Source organism: Corythoichthys intestinalis, chromosome 6 (assembly GCF_030265065.1).
Source record: "Corythoichthys intestinalis isolate RoL2023-P3 chromosome 6, ASM3026506v1, whole genome shotgun sequence".
In the NCBI taxonomy this organism is placed as follows: Eukaryota; Metazoa; Chordata; class Actinopteri; order Syngnathiformes; family Syngnathidae; genus Corythoichthys; species Corythoichthys intestinalis.
Genome location: NC_080400.1, coordinates 44,568,249 through 44,586,365, shown reverse-complemented (window position 1 = coordinate 44,586,365; position 18,117 = coordinate 44,568,249). Strand labels below are relative to the sequence as shown.

Below are 18,117 nucleotides of genomic sequence, written 5' to 3'. Positions count from 1 at the left end.
ATAATACAATGAAAAAGAGTTCTTGCTAAGTGTTCACCTTCGCTTTGTTTTGTAAAAGTCATTTCCCCATCACCCTTTCTTTCTGTCCTTATCAAATCAAAGACTGCACCATCAGTGGTTTATTCCTGCTGCAAATGAGCACAGGAAGCAGATGTTATTCTGATTAAACACACATACACAAATGGAACCCGGTGCCAAATCTCTGTCACTAGCATAAAAAATATACTGGACTAAATTTAAGAAAAAAAATCTTTTTTGTTTTGTTCCAAAGTTGGACAAACTTGTAGGCAAAGGCTAATGAACTGTTTTCAGTACTTTTTTGACATTCTGTTTTAATTTCTCCTTAATTATTTATTCAATGCAGTAAATCACATGTTATTAAAAACAAGGCGTAGGGGCCAGATATGGCCCACCACATGCTTTTATGTGGCCTGCAAAAGAAAATCACAGGTACAGGAAAGCTAATTTTCTATCACCCTTGAGATAAGTTTATCAGTTTTTTTGTCAACACATGCCATTTTAGATTACAATTAGAGATGTGGCCGATCTGATCCAGTATCTTTATCGGGTTTGGATACCAGTTTAACCTCTTGATGGCTACTGCTGCAAATTAGTGACATTGCAGATCAATGCAGCCTCAACCAAACCTTAACAAAACTGTCTGTTGTCGCTAATTTGTATCATGCATTAAATTATTTGCACTTTATGACTTCCTTTTATAAATTATATTAGCTGATCATTAGATATCATTTTATAATGTATTTTTATTTAACTTTCTCCACTTGATTTAAGTAGTAAATCAAGTAAAAGATTTTGAAAACTTGTTATTTTGGGGTAATGAGGTTTGATACATCTATCCGAAATTTCAGATCCGATGTGAAAGTTTCTGAAAAAGTTGGAATGGATTTCCTGAAAAGAGGTCTGTTTCAGTGAGAGATGTACTAATAGGACCCGCTTCCGTTTGGAAAAAGCTTTCCACACTTTGCACCCAGCAAACCAGAGAGCAGAGCATTGCACATAACCGCAGACTAATTACATTAGATGTCTGCTGTTTGGAAATGTTTTACATCTGTAGGTAGGAATTTATTAAGGAATCATATAGAATCAAAAATTCCGATCAGAATAATATTAAAGGAATAGTATTAGTACCCATGGCGTTCCCAATTCAGGTTTCGAGATTGGATCGGAAGTGGAAAAATGTGGATCGGCGCATCCCTAATTTGAATGCACCGTTTTCTTGACCTGGAACATCGAAACAAGCTACCGATTAATGTGTTGTATTGTGCTATGGTATGTCTGCCATTTTAAATAGTTTGACCGTCATAACGGTCTGTCAAGGGAAACCATAAACGTAATGTGGCCCACAACAAAAATAGGTTTGTCACACTCGTAGTAAGGCAAAATTTTGTGTGTATGTGAGTAATTAAGATACAAAGAGATCATCTTATTTCTACTGTATTAAGTGCGCTGTGGCACCCCTTTATTTTCTTCACTTGAGGCTATTATTTTACAAACTACATATAAAAGGACATAAATAAATGTCATAACTTACATGTACCTATATCTCCTCGACAAACAAACAAATTTGATCATGTCAAAAAAAAGCAAAAAAAAAAAAAAAAAAAATCAATGTTAGATCTACATGACTAGATCATATGGCATTGGAAGGTATACAATTACAAACATTTACTTCACTGTTATTTTTGTTCAGTTTTCAGATTTTTTTCCCCCCAAATTATCAGACATTGAAGTAAAGGGAAAACATATTTTACAGTACATTCTTGTCTCCTTCCCAACATGTCTTGCATATTTCCAAACAGGTCCTTTTTCTTCTGATCACTAAAACCCAAGTTACACATTGCCAAGAGGAATGAGCCTTAGCGCTGTATTAAGGACGGAGGTGTTTTGTGAAATGTCACCCAAAATAGAAGTTCAAAACATTCACTTATGTATAGTTTAAGAAAATAAAGGAACCAGTACAAATGGAATCCATTCGGTTATACTATTCCTGTAACTCTAATGATGTATTCTGGAATCAAAAAGAATAATTACATTCTTCCCTTCTTCGACACCTTCTCCTATAACTCATTGTTGTGTAATGCATGTGACGTCCCGCTGTCATATCCAGAGACTGTTTTTATTTTATCATTACCAGTTTCACGAATCCAAACGTTAGTCGGAGTCTTTCACACTTGTCACTGTTAATGTATCCAAATGTAATCTGTGAATCTCTGCCAGTGCCAAAGCAGAAATAGGTTGATATCCAGAAAACTGTGACTGAGTAAAAATCACCAAGACAGGAGCAACAGGTTGTACATCATGACCGCACAGTGGCTTGAGAATGGACAAGGTTAATGTTTTTCAGATATACAAATCGGACATCATACAAACTTGTGCATTCATTCACACATTCAAATCAGACTTCTCTTATTTTACATGCAAGCAAAGAAAACAATTAATCAGAAATCCTGAATTGTAAAAAAACAAAACCAAACAAAACAGCCCAGCTTCCACTGGAGTAGGACTTGTAGATTATATTACATTCACCACGTAGTCTTTTGTGATGCTCCTAATCATTCAAATGATTCCAGTACAGTACTGGATGGCCACAAGTCCATGGTGGGACGAGTATTGTCTCAGTGTCAGCAGGGAGAAGATGAGGAAGACAATGAGAAGAGAAAGGAATTCTGGAAGTGGCAAGTGGAGGCAGGATCCTGAGGATGAATGACAGCAGCTGGGGAGCCAATAAAAGACAGAGAGAGAAGATGCATCAGTCATTGGGTTTGCCAATATCAATGGTTTCGGCTAGGTATCCATTTTCAGTTGTCTTACAAACATTTCCCTCATCTGAAAGCAAGAGTAGAGCAATCAGAAAAACAACATAGATAGAAAACAAATGTTTTTGTTTATTTTATTTTATTTATTTAAAATGTATTGCTATATTGGTTGAAAATGTTGTATTGTTTTGGTGAAAAGTCAAAAGAAATGTTGACAGAAATATATACTGTAATAAAAAGTACTGGGAACTCTCTTTTTTTCTCCTGTCAGTGTAAAATGTTCAAATACATTTATCCACATACTGTGGCAGTCCCAAAACCGTTTTGTCTCTGGGTGCTATTTTATCGCTCCGAACTGTGATGGAGGGATGGGGTTATGTGTTAGTCTAAGTAATAATTACAAAATAATAGTAATAATAATAATACATTAAAAGTGATTATTTCACCAGAGCCATAATATGACTGTGTTTATATACACACTCCAACCCCCACACAGACATGTACAAAATACAAATTCAATATTACATTATTGCTAATGCATACACTTTGTATAGACAATTTGATTCATTTTGTCCCAAAGACTGCTGTAGTTTGCTATCCAAGATGCCCAACCTGTATTAAAATATTGCTAATGCATACACTTTGTATAATAATAATGATAATAATACATTTTATTTATAGTGCACTTTACATTTGAAAAACAAATCTCAAAGTGCACATTACCATGTAAAGTAAGTAATGTAAAGCAAAAACAGAAACACATAAAATCAGATAGAAATCAGATAAAAAATGATAGATGTAGTATAAACAAAATGTAGTGTACAGTTGTATGAAAAAGTATCTGAACATTTTGGAATTTCTCACATTTCTGCATAAAATCACCATCAAATGTGATCTGATCTTTGTCAAATTCACACATATGTAAAAACAGTGTCTGCTTTAACTAAAACCACCCAAACATTTATAGGTCTTCATATTTGCCCAATCACTGATGAGTGGTTTAAAGCACATAAAACACACCTGGTAAGAGTTGTCTTAATGAAAAGCATTGTATGATGTGCATCATGGCTCTGTCAAAAGAGCTGTCTGAAGACCTGCGATCAATGATTGTTGATTTGTATAAAGCTGGGAAAGGATACAAAACCATATCTTTAAGTCTGGATGTTCATCAATCGACAGTCAGAAAAGTTGTCTACAAATGGAGATACTTTGACACTATTGCTTCTCTCCCAAAGAGGGGCCGTCCACCAAAGATGATGCCAAGAGTTCAGCGCAGAATACTCAGAGAGGTAAAAAAACAACCCTAGAGTGTCTGCTAAAAACTTACAGAAATCACAGGCACAGTCCAATATATGTAACTAAATGTAAAACAATGACCAAGAATGTAGTTAATGGGAGGACTCAACAGATGAAGCCACTGCTGTCTAAAAAAACATTGTTGCTCATTTAATGTTCGCAAAAGGCACTTGGACACACAGGTTGTGGCAAAATATTTTGTGGACTGATGAAACCAAACCACAACGTCCTGTGTGGAGGAAAAAATGGAACAGCTCAGCAACATCAACACCTTATCAACACCATGAAGCATGGTGGAGGGAGCATCATGATTTGGGGCTGTTGGCTGCCTCAAGGCCTGGACAACTTGCAATCATTAATGGAGGAATGAATTCAAAAGTTTATGAGGATATCTTGCAGGAAAACCTGAGGCCGTCTGTCAGACAGTTGAAGCTAAAAAGAGGATGGATTCTGCAACAAGACAATGATCCATAACACAGAAGTAAATCGACTTCAGAAGGCTTTCAGAAGAACAAAATACACATTCTGGAGTGGCCAAGTGAAAGTCCAGACCTGAACTTCATTGAGATGCTGTGGATGACCTAAACACAGCAATTTGTCCCAGACATCCCAGGAATCTACAGTAGTTTTGTAGAGAAGAATGGGCCAAGATTAGTCCTGATTGATGTGCCAGACTGATCTGCAGCTAGAGGAAGCATCTGGTTAAAGCTATTGCAGCTAAAGGGGGGGGGGGGGGGGTTGTCACAAAATATTAATGTGATGTTGCACTTACTTATTTTTCCGCTTTCTGTCATTGTTTGCACACTATCCTCATTAAAATATGAAAACCTACAAACGTTTGGTTGGTTTTAATTAAGGAAGAAACTGTGTTTTCATCTGTGTGGTTTTGAAAAAGATCAGATCACATTTGATGGTGTTTTTATGCAGAAATGTGAGAAATTCCAAAAGGTTCAGATACTTTTTCCTACAACCGTATGCACTCTTACATTACCACATTGCAATTACAGCAAAGGGAAGAAAATCTAATACCAATTCTCACCTTGAAAACAGCTTGAGTAATCCTCAGTGGAGGGTGAAGATTGCGATTCACTATGTATCCATATTGCATTTGTTCCATACATCCTTTTGATTAAATCCCGCCATATGGTCCTTTGTCTTGCTGTATGAGTAAACCCAATTAAATCCAGCAAAACAACTGTCCACTGAGAATGGCGAGGAATGGTGAGGAAGCTCTGTGGCAAGAAGTGGAGTCCACCAGGGCTCGGATTCTGATTAAGAGAGCAAAGTACGATCCATACTCTGTGTTTGTCAGATGGGATGGAGGACATTTTTGGGAAGACAGGGCATTAAAAACATTCTCTGCAACATCCTGAGGAAAAAACAAAACAAAACAAAAAAACATGTCTGTGGGGAACAACACAGATCTCCTCAAAATGAGTGTAGCCGCATCACCACCTTCCTGACAAAGCCAAAAGTGGGATTCTCTGACAGCTGAGATCCTCAATTTTGTGTGTGAGCTATCAAACAGATCCAGCTGAGACAGAACAAAGGTAGCTGGGGCAGCCTGTGAGTCCCACAGAGACAATGCAAGTACGATAAACACAGTCACCAGAAGGAAGAAGATCTGTGCTGCGCATCATTTCACAAAGAAAGTTCCAAAAATAATACTTTGCCCATGAGAAGGACAAAACGTTTCCCATCTGTCTTGCTTTTCCTTTCAATCGAATAAAGGCACTCCAGATTGGCCTCTCAGAGGCACTTCCAGCCTCTATCTATCCGCAAAAGCCGTATTCTCAAAAACAACAACATAAAAAAAAGGGCAGAATAACGGTCTGATTTTTTTCTTTTAAAAAGTGCCATTGTCTCCACTTTTTTCTTCCTTTTTTTTCTTTCAGACCAAATTTAAAGTGCACAGATGAGGTAAACTATTTCTTCATAGCTTGTCTCGTTTCAATGGTAGTTTTTTTTCTTCGTTTTAATAGGAAATGAAGTCATTTTGCTCCCTTTTCCTTCTTGGTTTGAATCTCTCAGACAGGAACCATTCTGCCTTGGATCTGTTGCATCTGCGAGAGCATTCCTTGGACACTTGTCAGGATCTTGCTCTGGTGTGCTGCTGAGGAGATTCCAATGCGGGTCAGGTCCCTGCAAGGAGAGAAAGCACACACCTAGGACCAAGCATCCATAAAACAAACCAAAAAAAAAAACTGAAAAGACTAATGATCCACAGAATGGATTTTGCAGCTTTGCGTTGGCTTGACAGTTAAATTGCTGAATAAGGAATTGCAACTGCCAACACAGGAATCCCAATCCTATCATTTTAAGGGATTAAAAGAATAATTCGAATAACAGAGTTCCTTACTTCAATCGAAAGAATGACTTACACAAATACATAGTGGGTCCATGGATGTCCATGAATTTCTAAATCATGTTTGGCACGCTTTTTAAAACAAAATACGTTGTTTAATGTTCTCTAATCTTGAAGTAATGTTTACTTTTTCTATTTTTAAGCGAGCACTGCACCAATAATTTAACTTGTTTTCAATATTCTGTTTTTACTTCTAAGTGAGAGTTTAGGTTCTTATCTTCAATGTAAACGGTATTTCAAAGAGGGACTTGGAGGCACATTTGGCAAATTTGAATTTGAAAAAGGAACACAAAATGAAAAGGGTTAGGAGATTGAACACAGCTAAAAAAAATAGTTATATCCAGGTTTCGGATATGTGTTGAAAGTACAGCAAATACATATTCTTAATGCATTTTATTGTTCGAAAATTACATCTTAATTATAAGTAGTTGTTTCCACACAGTGTTATTATATGCCTTTGTTTAAAAATGTTTTCCCTAATTTGAGAATGCTTCAATAGTTTATTCTCAAATTTGGCAAACCTATGATGACGGATATACTTATTGATCTAATTGGATATTTTGAAATCACGGGCTTTAGTTTTCAAGTTATTGACAACTAAATACTTGTTGCACATCCTTTAATTTTTAAATCTTTTACATGTTCACAGTGAGTGTGAGCACATAACTCTTTGTAATTTATCTTTTTCTCGAGTTGCCATTCATCATTTTACCATGGAAAAATAATTTTGTTTACAAATTTCAGTTCAAAATTATTAACAACTATATGAACAATACCATAGTTTACAGCAAGAATAAGCCTTTTCCCATGTATTTTTATGGAGTTTCAATAATTTGGTAATAAATAAAAAATGTGCTTTTGTTGTTATTTTCAATGTTCGTAGCGTGCTATTTTCAATGTTCTTAGCGTAGCGTCCCCTTAATGGTGCAAGATAAGTAAAAGTATACAATACTTAATCTATTATTGAATATTTACTTTCTCAGTCAAACAGTTGTGCAAAATTACATCACCATTTAGAAAAAAATGCAAAAGTAGAGCAAAAAAAAAAACTTAATTTTATGGTACTCTGGATTACATAATATCAGTATACTTGTCTAAAAACTCACAGTATTTTGTTGGCCCCACCTTGTTCCCTATACTGTCCTTCAAATATTTATCCGTCAGTGTACAGTGGAGCAAATAAGTATTTAGTGAACCACCAATTGTGCAAATTCTCCTACTTGAGAAGAATAGAGAGGCCTGTAATTGTCAACATGGGTGAACCTCAACCTGAGAGACAGAATGTGGAAAAAAAAACAGAAAATCACATTGTTTTGATTTTTACAGATCAGTCGTCCTGGTCCCTTTGCAGAAAAACAGCCCCAAAGCATGATGTTTCCACCCCCATGCTTCACAGTGGGTATGGTGTTCTTCGGATGCAATTCAGTATTCTTTCTCCTCCAAATACGAGAACCTGTGTTTCTACCAAAAAGTTCTATTTTGGTTTCAACAGACCATAACACATTCTCCCAGTTCTCTTCTGGATCATCCAAATGCTCTCCAGCGAACCACAGACGGGCCTGGACGTGTACCGGCTTCAGCAGGGGGACACGTCTGGCAGTGCAGGATTTGAGTCCCTGGCGGCGCATTGTGTTACTGATAGTAGCCTTTGTTACTGTGTTCCCAGCTCTCTGTAGGTCATTCACTAGGTCCCCCGTGTGGTTCTGGGATTTTTGCTCACCGTTCTTGTTATCATTTTGACGCCACGGGTTGAGATCTTGCATGGAACCCCAGATCGAGGGAGATTATCAGTGGTCTTGTATGTCTTCCATATTTTCTAATAATTGCTCCCACAGTTGATTTCTTTACACCAAGCGAAGAGTGAAGAGTTACAGAAAATGTTTGGCCTCCGTTATTGCCAACAAAGGGTACATAACAAAGTAACTTTTGGTAGTGACCAAATACTTATTTTCCACCATGATTTGCAAATAAATTCTTTAAAAATCAAGCAATGTGATTTTCTGTTTTTTTTTCTCCACATTCTGTCTCTCATGGTTGAGGTTTACCCATGTTGACAATGACAGGCCTCTCTAATATTTTCAAGTGGGAGAATTTGCACATTTAGTGGTTGACTAAATACTTGCCCCACTGAATCCTGTCCCTGCTACTCACTCTTGTGTCATGTGGACTACCGCCTCTGGAGTCGTGTAACTGGCAGCTGTAAAGTTGTCGATGTATTTCTCCATGCCAATGGCCTGAAGCCAGTCCTCTACTGTGCCTACTGCCGAGGACCCTTCGGGGCTACCGGGCTCCAACAGGGTGGTGGTGGGCCTGATGTGTGGCGACAGCAGGGAAAGGAGGGATTTAATGCAAAGAATTGTCAGTACATTATGGACATGTGCAGATTACCGGTTTCAAGGTATAACGTGGTATGAAAACACCACGGTTTCAAATCAGCAAAAAAATTCCGGAGGTTTTTATGTCTTAAAAATGCAGGGAGAAATCCCTTGCCTGCAGCTACAAAGCTCAACCCTCCCCAAACCTGATGTTGCTCAGTGTCAGTGAGTCAGCTGTGCTACACGATGGCTGGAGGAGGTGAAACTCTCTACCTTTTTCCTCCCATCGAAGAAAACGAAATCGCTGGTATGGGAATACTTCTGTTAGGTTTTGTGTTGGTTACTTCCTAGTTTGTCCCTGTGATTGCCCATTGATTTCACCTGTAGTGACGGCTGCTAGTGTATCCTCCAAACTGTCGCCTCCTGTGTCATCCACCTGTTCCTCGTTGTCTCGTTACCCCTTGTCTGTGTGTGTATATAAGCTCCCAGTTTCTTTTCATTCCTTGTTGCGTCATTGTTGATGTCTAACCCAGTGTGGTTGATATCGACTTCAGAAGCCCTCGTGTTCTTGCATTCCCTGTTAGAGTAAGTTTCAAGGCCTTTTATTTGATCCCCTAGCCTTTTGTTGATACTTTGTGCTTTTGTTAATTATCATTAAACCAATTTTGAGTTCACTGCTACCCGGCCTTGCCTTGAATTTGTTTCCCTACTTTTGGGTTCCCACCGCTCATCCGCCCTCGTTCCTTGACAACTTCAGGTACAGAAAAGTTACAGACGGCCGCCGCTCACAGGAGAAGGGCCAACCGACATGTAAAACACGTTTGCGGAGGATGGTTGCCGAGGAGGCAATACCTCCAATATGATTTTGCATTTAAACAAAATTACAAGTTTGTAAGCACTGTTATGAACGTGTCCCACTAGCTGTGAGAGTTAACTCCAGCGTGTTTAGTGTGTCTAGCGGTGGTAACACATGTTTTTTTTTCTCTCTAGCTACTATGTTGAGAAAGAGAGTGTGTGTATTATGTAGACATGATACGAGTCATACACACATGCTTTTTATGGATATACAATTATTTTTGTTCAGATGGTAATAATGTTGAACTGTGGGTTTAGGGCTCACCCAAAGGACTGCATTTATTTAAATTTTATTTAGAATATTTCAGTTATTTATTTATTTATTTATTTATTTTTTATTTATTTTGACTTCACAATTATAATTATGTTCCGATTTGTTAATATGTTTTGAAAAACAAAAATCCTGTTCAATTGACTTTTTTTTTTTTTTTTAACCCAGATATCTCAACCGTGTTTGTGAAACCGTGAAAATTTGGCTTAAGGTTATCATACTGTCAGAATCTCATACCGGCACATGCCTAGTACATTGTATTTAGCTTTTTATCATTTTGATCCAGCACAGTTCTATAATAGTCATGACTATGATAAAGAAAATGCCACCTGTTTTTACTGAAACAATTTGTCATGCACCATTTCACATTTCTTTTCATCCACTTTTTCCCAATCAGCCAAATCAACCATAGCTCCTCTAGTATTAAGTGTAACCATTTGAATGGTAGAATGACTCTAATTCAAAACATTTTTCTTTCTGTATTGTATAAGTTCTCTTCCGCTTAATCAGCCATTTAAGGTCTGCATGGCATGGCTTCATTTAACTTTAAGGCTACATTTATAAGATTCAGATGCACTCATGACGCCAAATGAAAATCCTTTTACTTCTTGTGCCCCATTAGGTGAACATGGGAGTGCGTGCTAAAACACTCATTAAAGTCAAACAGACTTCTACCAGGCTGCATTGAGTCTGTAAACACATGTAGGTCAGTCTTGACACATTTAGCCGCTCAAGAGTAATAGCGTAGGAGCTGAAGAGTCATGTTTGTTTTTAACTTAGCATTACATCGTAATTCTTCCCACAGTTAACCGCAACATTCCAGAGAATAAAGCAACATTAAAGATAACTGAAGAGGAATCTATTACTCTGGCACGGTGGGCTGAAATTAGCCACACACTGCTGGTGGACAACATTGGATGTTTAGTAAAAAAAAAAAAAAAAAAAAAAAAGATATTGGGAGGCTATTAAAAATGTTGCCGCAATAAAATAGATAACAATGTATCTGTTGGTCTTTCTATCTTTTTCAGCACATCAAAGCTGATTGGTACGTGATACCAAAAGAAGCAAGGTCCATAAAGACATGTTTGAATGACTTTTGTGAGCCCTGAACTCAACCCCATCACACACAATTTGAAAATGTGCACCAAGCCGCTGCAATCAATACCAGTCAACTCTGACCTCACAAATGCTTTTCTGCTACTACCACTGTTAAACATTTGTCACCAGGCCATCATATTTATCTTTCAAACACATACCAAAATGGGTGTATCACTGCCCTCTCCTCACCTGACAACACTGTCTCCGCCGGTCCTTTTCAAAGTGTTGGGGTTGCGAATAAGTTTATCCAACATGTTGACAATCTGCCCAAACTTTGGTCTCTCTGCTCTCTCTCTCTGCCAGCAGTCCAGCATGAGCTGGTGGAGTGCCACAGGACAGTCCATTGGTGGGGGCAGCCGATAGCCCTCATCAATAGCTTTGATCACCTATAAAACATTAAGCGCTGTGTAAAATTACCATGATTAAATTGAAATCTCTTAAGTAATTTATTGTTCACCGTGATTTATAAACTTTATCAACATTATATTACAACCCCTAGCGAAAAGTATGGAATCACCAGTCTCGGACGAGCACTCACTGAGACATTTAATGATGTAGAACAAACTCAGATAAAAACCTTGAAAAAAAAATAGGGAATTAGTTCAAAAGTGCAACTCTTTAGCATTCAGAAACACTAAAAGAAATGAATAAAAAACATCGTGGTGGTCAGTAAATGTTAATTTTATAGAGCAAGTGCAGGGAAATATATACAGTGGGGCAAATACTAAGTATTTAGTCAACCACTAATTGTGCAAGTTCTCCCTCTTGAAAATATTAGAGAGGCCTGTAATTGTCAGCATGGGTTAACCTCAACGATGTAAGACAGAATGTGGAAGGAAAAAAAAAAAGGAAATCACATTGTTTGATTTTTAAAGAATTTATTTGCAAATCATGGTGGAAAATAAGTATTTGGTCAATACCAAAAGTTCATCTCAATACTTTGTTATGTACCCTTTGTTGGCAATAACGGAGGCCAAACGTTTTCTCTTCACAACGTTTTCACACACTGTTGCTGGTATTTTGGCCCATTCCTCCATGCAGATCTCCTCTAGAGCAGTGATGTTTTGGGGCTGTCGTTGGGCAACACAGACTTTCAACTCCCTCCACAGATTTTCTATGGGGTTGAGATTTGGAGACTGGCTAGGCCACTCCAGGACCTTGAAATGCTTCTTACGAAGCCACTCCTTTGTTGCCCTAGCTGTGTGTTTTGGGATCAATGTCATGCTGAAAGACCCAGCCACGTCTCATCTTCAATGCCCTTGCTGATGGAAGGAGATTTTCACTCCAAATGTCTCGATACATGGCCCCATTCATTATTTCCTTTACACAGATCAGTCGTCCTGGTCCCTTTGCAGAAAAACAGCCCAAAGCAAGATGTTTCCACCCCCATGCTTTACAGTGGGTATGGTGTTCTTCGGATGCAATTCAGTATTCTTTCTCCTCCAAACAGGAGAACCTGTGTTTCTACCAAAAAGTTCTATTTTGGTTTCATATGACCATAACACATTCTCCCAGTCCCCTTCTGGATCATCCAAATGCTCTCTAGCGAACCGCAGACGGGCCTGGACGTGTACTGGCTTCAGCAGGGGGACACGTCTGGCAGTGCAGGATTTGAGTTCCTGGCGGCGCATTGTGTTACTGATAGTAGCCTTTGTTATTGTGGTCCCAGCTCTCTGTAGGTCATTCACTCGGTTCCCCAGTGTGGTTCTGGGATTTTTGCTCACCGTTCTTGTTATCATTTTGACACCACGGGTTGAAATCTTGCATGGAGTGCCAGATCGAGGGAGATTTTCAGTGGTCTTGTATGTCTTCCATAATTCGAATAATTGCTCCCACAGTTGATTTCTTTACACTAAGCGAAGAGTTACAGAAAACGTTTGGCCTCCGTTATTGCCAACAAAGGGTACATAACAAAGTATTGAGATGAACTTTTGGTATTGACCAAATACTTATTTTCCACCATGATTTGCAAATAAATTCTATAAAAATCAAACAATGTGATTTTCTGTTTTTTTTTTTCCCCACATTCTGTCTCTCATGGTTGAGGTTTACCCATGTTGACAATTACAGGCCTCTCTAATCTTTTCAAGTACGAGAACTTGTACAATTTGTGGCTGACTAAATACTTATTTGCCCCACTGTATGAAATCACTCCATTCTGAGGGGGAAAAAAATGAAATCATGAGAAACAAACAAAGAAATGATAATCAAAACACATCTCTAGTATTTAGTAGCACCACCTCTGGCTTTTATGACAGCTTACAATCTCTAAGGTATGGACTTGATGAGTATTGTTCATCAATTTGGTGCCAACTCTCTTTGATTGCAGTTTGATTGACAGATCATCCTTGCAGGTCGGAGCCTTGCTATGGACCATTTTTTTCAATTTTCACCACAGGTTATCAATAGGGTTGAGATCTGGGCTATTTGCAGGCCATGACATCGACTGGATGAGTCTTTCTCCAAGGAATGCTTTAACAGTTTTAGCTCTGTGGCATGATGCATTGTCATCTCTACATCCAGAATTTTCAAGTTTCAAAACTACTTCCAGAACCAATTAATTTCGTAAGTAAAGGTACCACTGTACTTATTTTATATAAATTATTTTAAATGTTTATTATCAACCCCTCCTGCATTTAAGTAAAAATGTGACTTACATCTTGGTTGCTCATGTCCCAGTATGGCCGCTCGCCATATGACATCACCTCCCACATGACGATGCCATAGCTCCACACGTCACTGGATGAGGTGAACTTCCTATAAGCAATAGCCTCCGGAGCCGTCCAGCGGATAGGGATCTTTCCTCCCTGTATTAATGAAAAATGGCCTGATAAATAAAGGCTGACAAATCGAACTGTAGCGATGAGACATCAGCAATTCACGACACATACACAAACCTTGGTAGTGTATGCAGCCTCGGGGTCATCCTCCAGCACACGAGACATGCCAAAATCAGACACTTTGCAAACCAAATTGCAGTTGACCAGGATATTGCGAGCTGCCAGGTCACGGTGAACGTAGCTCATGTCTGACAGGTACTTCATGCCTGACGCAATACCACGCAGGATGCCTACTAGCTGGATCACAGTGAAGTGGCCATCATTCTTCTGCACATAAAAGGAACAAGTTGTTGATGAAGTTAACTGTGCTACCAAAAACATGTTTTTTTTAATTCTCTATTTTATTGTTTTTTTGTTTTTTGTTTTTTTTATCTCTGTGTCCTTAAGGTCTGTACAGTTTTAATGTATCACATGGGAGTTTTATTTAGCAGTACTCCCACTGTGGTTGTTCATTTTGTTTTATTAATGAGGAGCATGGCTTTTATACAATAACAATTAGTAATTAGTAATAAATGCATGGCTTTTTCCAACCTCATGAGTCATATGATTGCAACAAAATATATAGGTTAAAATCCAAAATTTTGCGCCAACAAACATGTCCCACAGCTATGAAAATATCATTTTTCAAACAATACTGGGTGTGCTGAATCGGACGGTAAAATTTGGTATAAACTGGACTGTTGCTTAATCTCGAAAATTTGTCCAGGATAATCCATGCTAATATGATCCTCTAAAGTTAGAAAACCATGTTAACAAAGTAATAAAACTGAGTAAAATTCTCATCACAAGGCCGCTAATTCAATCGAGTAAAAGGATATAGACTACACTGAATGTTGGTGAAGGAACGCTTGTAATTTGACATTGACATGACATTAAAGTGATATGATCGGATCAGTATACTACAGCTGTATTTGTGTATCCCTCTCTCTCTTTCACTCTCTCTTTTTCTCTCAGACACGCAAAGAAACGCTTGACTGACCCTCAGGAATGCATCCAACGATCTGTTTTCCATGTACTCCGTGATAATCATCACTGGCTTACCTAGAAAGACGGAGAGAAAGAAAACGAGGAGAGATTGAAAGAATGAAAGGCAGATGATTATGCAGTAAATGATGCACTTGACAGCCCAGCAGATTCCCGGTGGAATTTAAGTGTGTATGTTTGTGTGTGCATTTGTGTGTGTTAGGTCATCTACCTCCTGTCACCCAGAGATTTCTAGTATTTATCATTTGCTAAAAAACTAAACACTTTTGTCTGAACCACATGCTCAGTTGCTTGAACCCACTGATTGAATCGGTCATTCCTTGGGCAACACCATAAGCGCTTTTCACCTGTTTGGACACAACTTGTCAACACATTTTGACTGTGATGCATCTGCGTTGCATAATTGTGGGAAAAGACAGGTGGGAAAAGTCAAACACTATTAAAACACAGGCGTCACCCATTGAACACAACAACTCAAAATTGATAACACTTGTGGCTAATGATGTAATGGAACATAATCTATCAGCCATTTCAGAGAGCATCGGTTTGTGAGGCACTACAATGGATGGAGATAATAGAGGACGAATTCGTGTAAGAAATGGTCAAGGAGGTTGAGGTCATCAGCGAAGACAAATACAGTGGTACCTCAACATACGATCGCTTCGACACACTATCTTTTCGACATCCGACTTAAATTTTGACTCGCGATTTTTTTCTACATCTACGACATGCTCTAAATATGACAATTTATGACAGCGCCACAGTTTCTTTGTTTTCCTGCAAGACGGACAAACGGTGAATTTTCTTGTGAGAGAAATCAACATGGGTTCCAAGAATGTTAGTGCAGGTGGTGAAAAAAATGAAAAAGGTGAGGCTTACCATTGAAATAAAGATGGAAATGAAAGAAAAATATGAGCGTGGTGTTTGCGTCCGTGAACTGGCTCGACAATACAGCCGTAGAATGTCTACGATCTCGACGGTCCTCCTCCGACCTACGTTCGCCAGTCTTTATAAGTTATGGTGACAATTATTATTGTGGTAACATCGCCAAAAAATTGCCAGCTTTGTCGGGGTTTTAATAATTTATTTCATAACTTGTGCCACACAACATGCCTACTGTCCGCCGCAGCTGAACATGAAAAGTGAAAGCAAAAAGTCCTCTCTCACTTTGTCAAGTCAACTTACGCGGTGCCTTCAGGCACACCACGCAAAACACATCCGCCACATTAGAACCCGATTCGTTACATTATTACAGGTATTATTTTTACTATTATTATTTTGATTTTTTTTTCATAATTTATTTGTTTTGCTCTGTGCAATTGCTATTTGCAATAGTACTAGCAGCATTTATTAAGGATTTAGTGTATGTTTTCGGGCTTTGGAACGAATTAATTGAATTATAATGTATTCTTATGGGAAAATCCTGCTTGACATATGACCATTTCGACTTACAAACAAGGCCTTGGAATGGATTAACTTCGTACGTAGAGGTACCACTGTAACAGTATCATCTGATGAAATCAGAGCTACTTTGCTTGACGATGCTCTTGTCCATTTTGGTACTTTAATTTAATATGCGTTTAAAATGTCAGATACAAAATTTCAGTATATTGTTTTTTGTTTGTTTAGTTTTACTTGAAGCAGTGGTAATAATGCAAGTTACTTTCAACAGCTTTATGTCCTGAGCAATGTGTTTTCCATTTTTCTATGTCGTATTTAGTAACTGCTCAGTGGTGTTTTTAATTTTGATTGACTTGGGGCATGATCTGACATAGTTACATTTTAAGCACACATTAAACTGTTTTGAGGTAAAAGTTAAGCTTTTCAAGAGTCTGATGTTTTGTGAATGGGGCGTAAAAACTGGCATGTGTTCACACGTGAATACATTTTTTTTTTTCTTTGCTGCACAACTAAATGCCTTTTCACTCACACAAAACATTGAATTTGGACTACAACATCACCCAGCCAGTCCGTTTGATTCATTATACCACATTTTATACAGACATACATACACATATTATAAAGGCCCATTGACCTCTTTACCAACTTTTGACACCTCCCTCACTCTCCTCTGTGGTGCATATTTTCCTTTTTCCTTATTATGCTGTATGATTCTTCTTTCCCCATGACCAAACCCACTCTGGCCTTTTTCACCTCATCCCTTTAGTTTGCCCTCTCCTCTTCTATTTGGGGAGCATCTGTGTCTTTATCTCAGTGGAGCAAGGGACGGGTTGGGTGTGCGTCCCATGGTGGGACCCTGTCTGTTTCTGTTTGTAATCCATGGCAAAAGTTTTACATTAAATTTCTTATGGTTCCATTTGTGTCCCACTGCGTGTTGCAAAACTAAAGTGGAATTAAAGGCTGACTGCAATGTGAAGTGCTGAGTTCAGGCTTTTTTTTTTTTCATAAAAAGGAAATTCTTGAATATGTTCTTGAAGAATATGTAGCGCAGAGGAGAGCTAAGCTGTTAGTAGCTGAGGTCCTGAAGGTAACATTCCAAACTCACAGTCTGCTCATGTGCCAAGCGGCCATCATTCACTCCTTCACCCGCTGCGTGACTGGCACGCCATTAATCACGGGCCACTCGGACGATGCCCCAAAAAGAGGAAGTGGATTTAAATCTGGGGGATAGCAGGGGCCCGCTCTGTCAGCCATCTTTGTTCCCTTTGTTGAGTTCCTCTACCCTCAAGGCGCCAGTGATTGACAGCTCTGCAATCCAGTCTGAAGAGCGTCTGACCTGCGACCTTAAACTCTCGCCTTTTCAGCCCCGCCCTATTCCTCGCACCTTATTTGCATGCTAATTCCATGTTCCCTGAATACGCCCCGCCGCCTTTGGCCATGAACCCTAAGCAGGGAATTTTGAAAGAGGGCTGATTATCAGCTGCCAACGAAATCGGGTAGGGAGAATTAGGCAACAAAGGGACAATATTGGGGAAGCAACAGACGAATACTCCTCAGAGGCCAACTCAAATGCAAAGACTAGCTTTTAATAACTAATCGCTTTTTAATTTAGAGGTTTGCTTTATGTAAATTAGACATTTTAATATAGACTGGATTAAAGTCAGAAGCCATAAAAATGAGCTGCACTCTGGTAGGCCTCAGTAAAAGGATTTTTTGAATATGTATTTTACAAGCCCATCGAGTAGTATATATGATTAATGATTATAACTGCTCTGTTGGATATGCCAACAAGTCCATGCCACATTAAGAATTTAACTTTATTGAAATAAAGAGGGGAGTACAATTGAAATAGTGGTATGTATGACGGAAAACGCTCAAGTGACTTAAAGTTCTGCTCTGAGACCCCCAATTTGGC

At 38.6% G+C, this 18,117-nt stretch overlaps 1 protein-coding gene across 1 annotated transcript in view; it reads right to left on the bottom strand.

Moving 5' to 3' along the window:
• Positions 1-1,207: 1,207 nt before the first annotated feature.
• The window catches only part of LOC130917346 (ephrin type-A receptor 4-A-like), an 81,059-nt gene continuing 64,149 nt past the window's right edge, over positions 1,208-18,117 (bottom strand). Inside the window, exons 12-18 of the mRNA XM_057838660.1 lie at positions 14,797-14,858; positions 13,875-14,084; positions 13,635-13,784; positions 11,167-11,363; positions 8,590-8,748; positions 5,113-6,215; positions 1,208-2,734 (exon numbers count right to left, since the gene is read on the bottom strand). Of these exons, the coding sequence (XP_057694643.1) occupies positions 6,101-6,215; positions 8,590-8,748; positions 11,167-11,363; positions 13,635-13,784; positions 13,875-14,084; positions 14,797-14,858 (893 nt within the window). The 3' untranslated portion in view covers positions 1,208-2,734; positions 5,113-6,100. The remainder of the gene's footprint in view (positions 2,735-5,112; positions 6,216-8,589; positions 8,749-11,166; positions 11,364-13,634; positions 13,785-13,874; positions 14,085-14,796; positions 14,859-18,117) is intronic.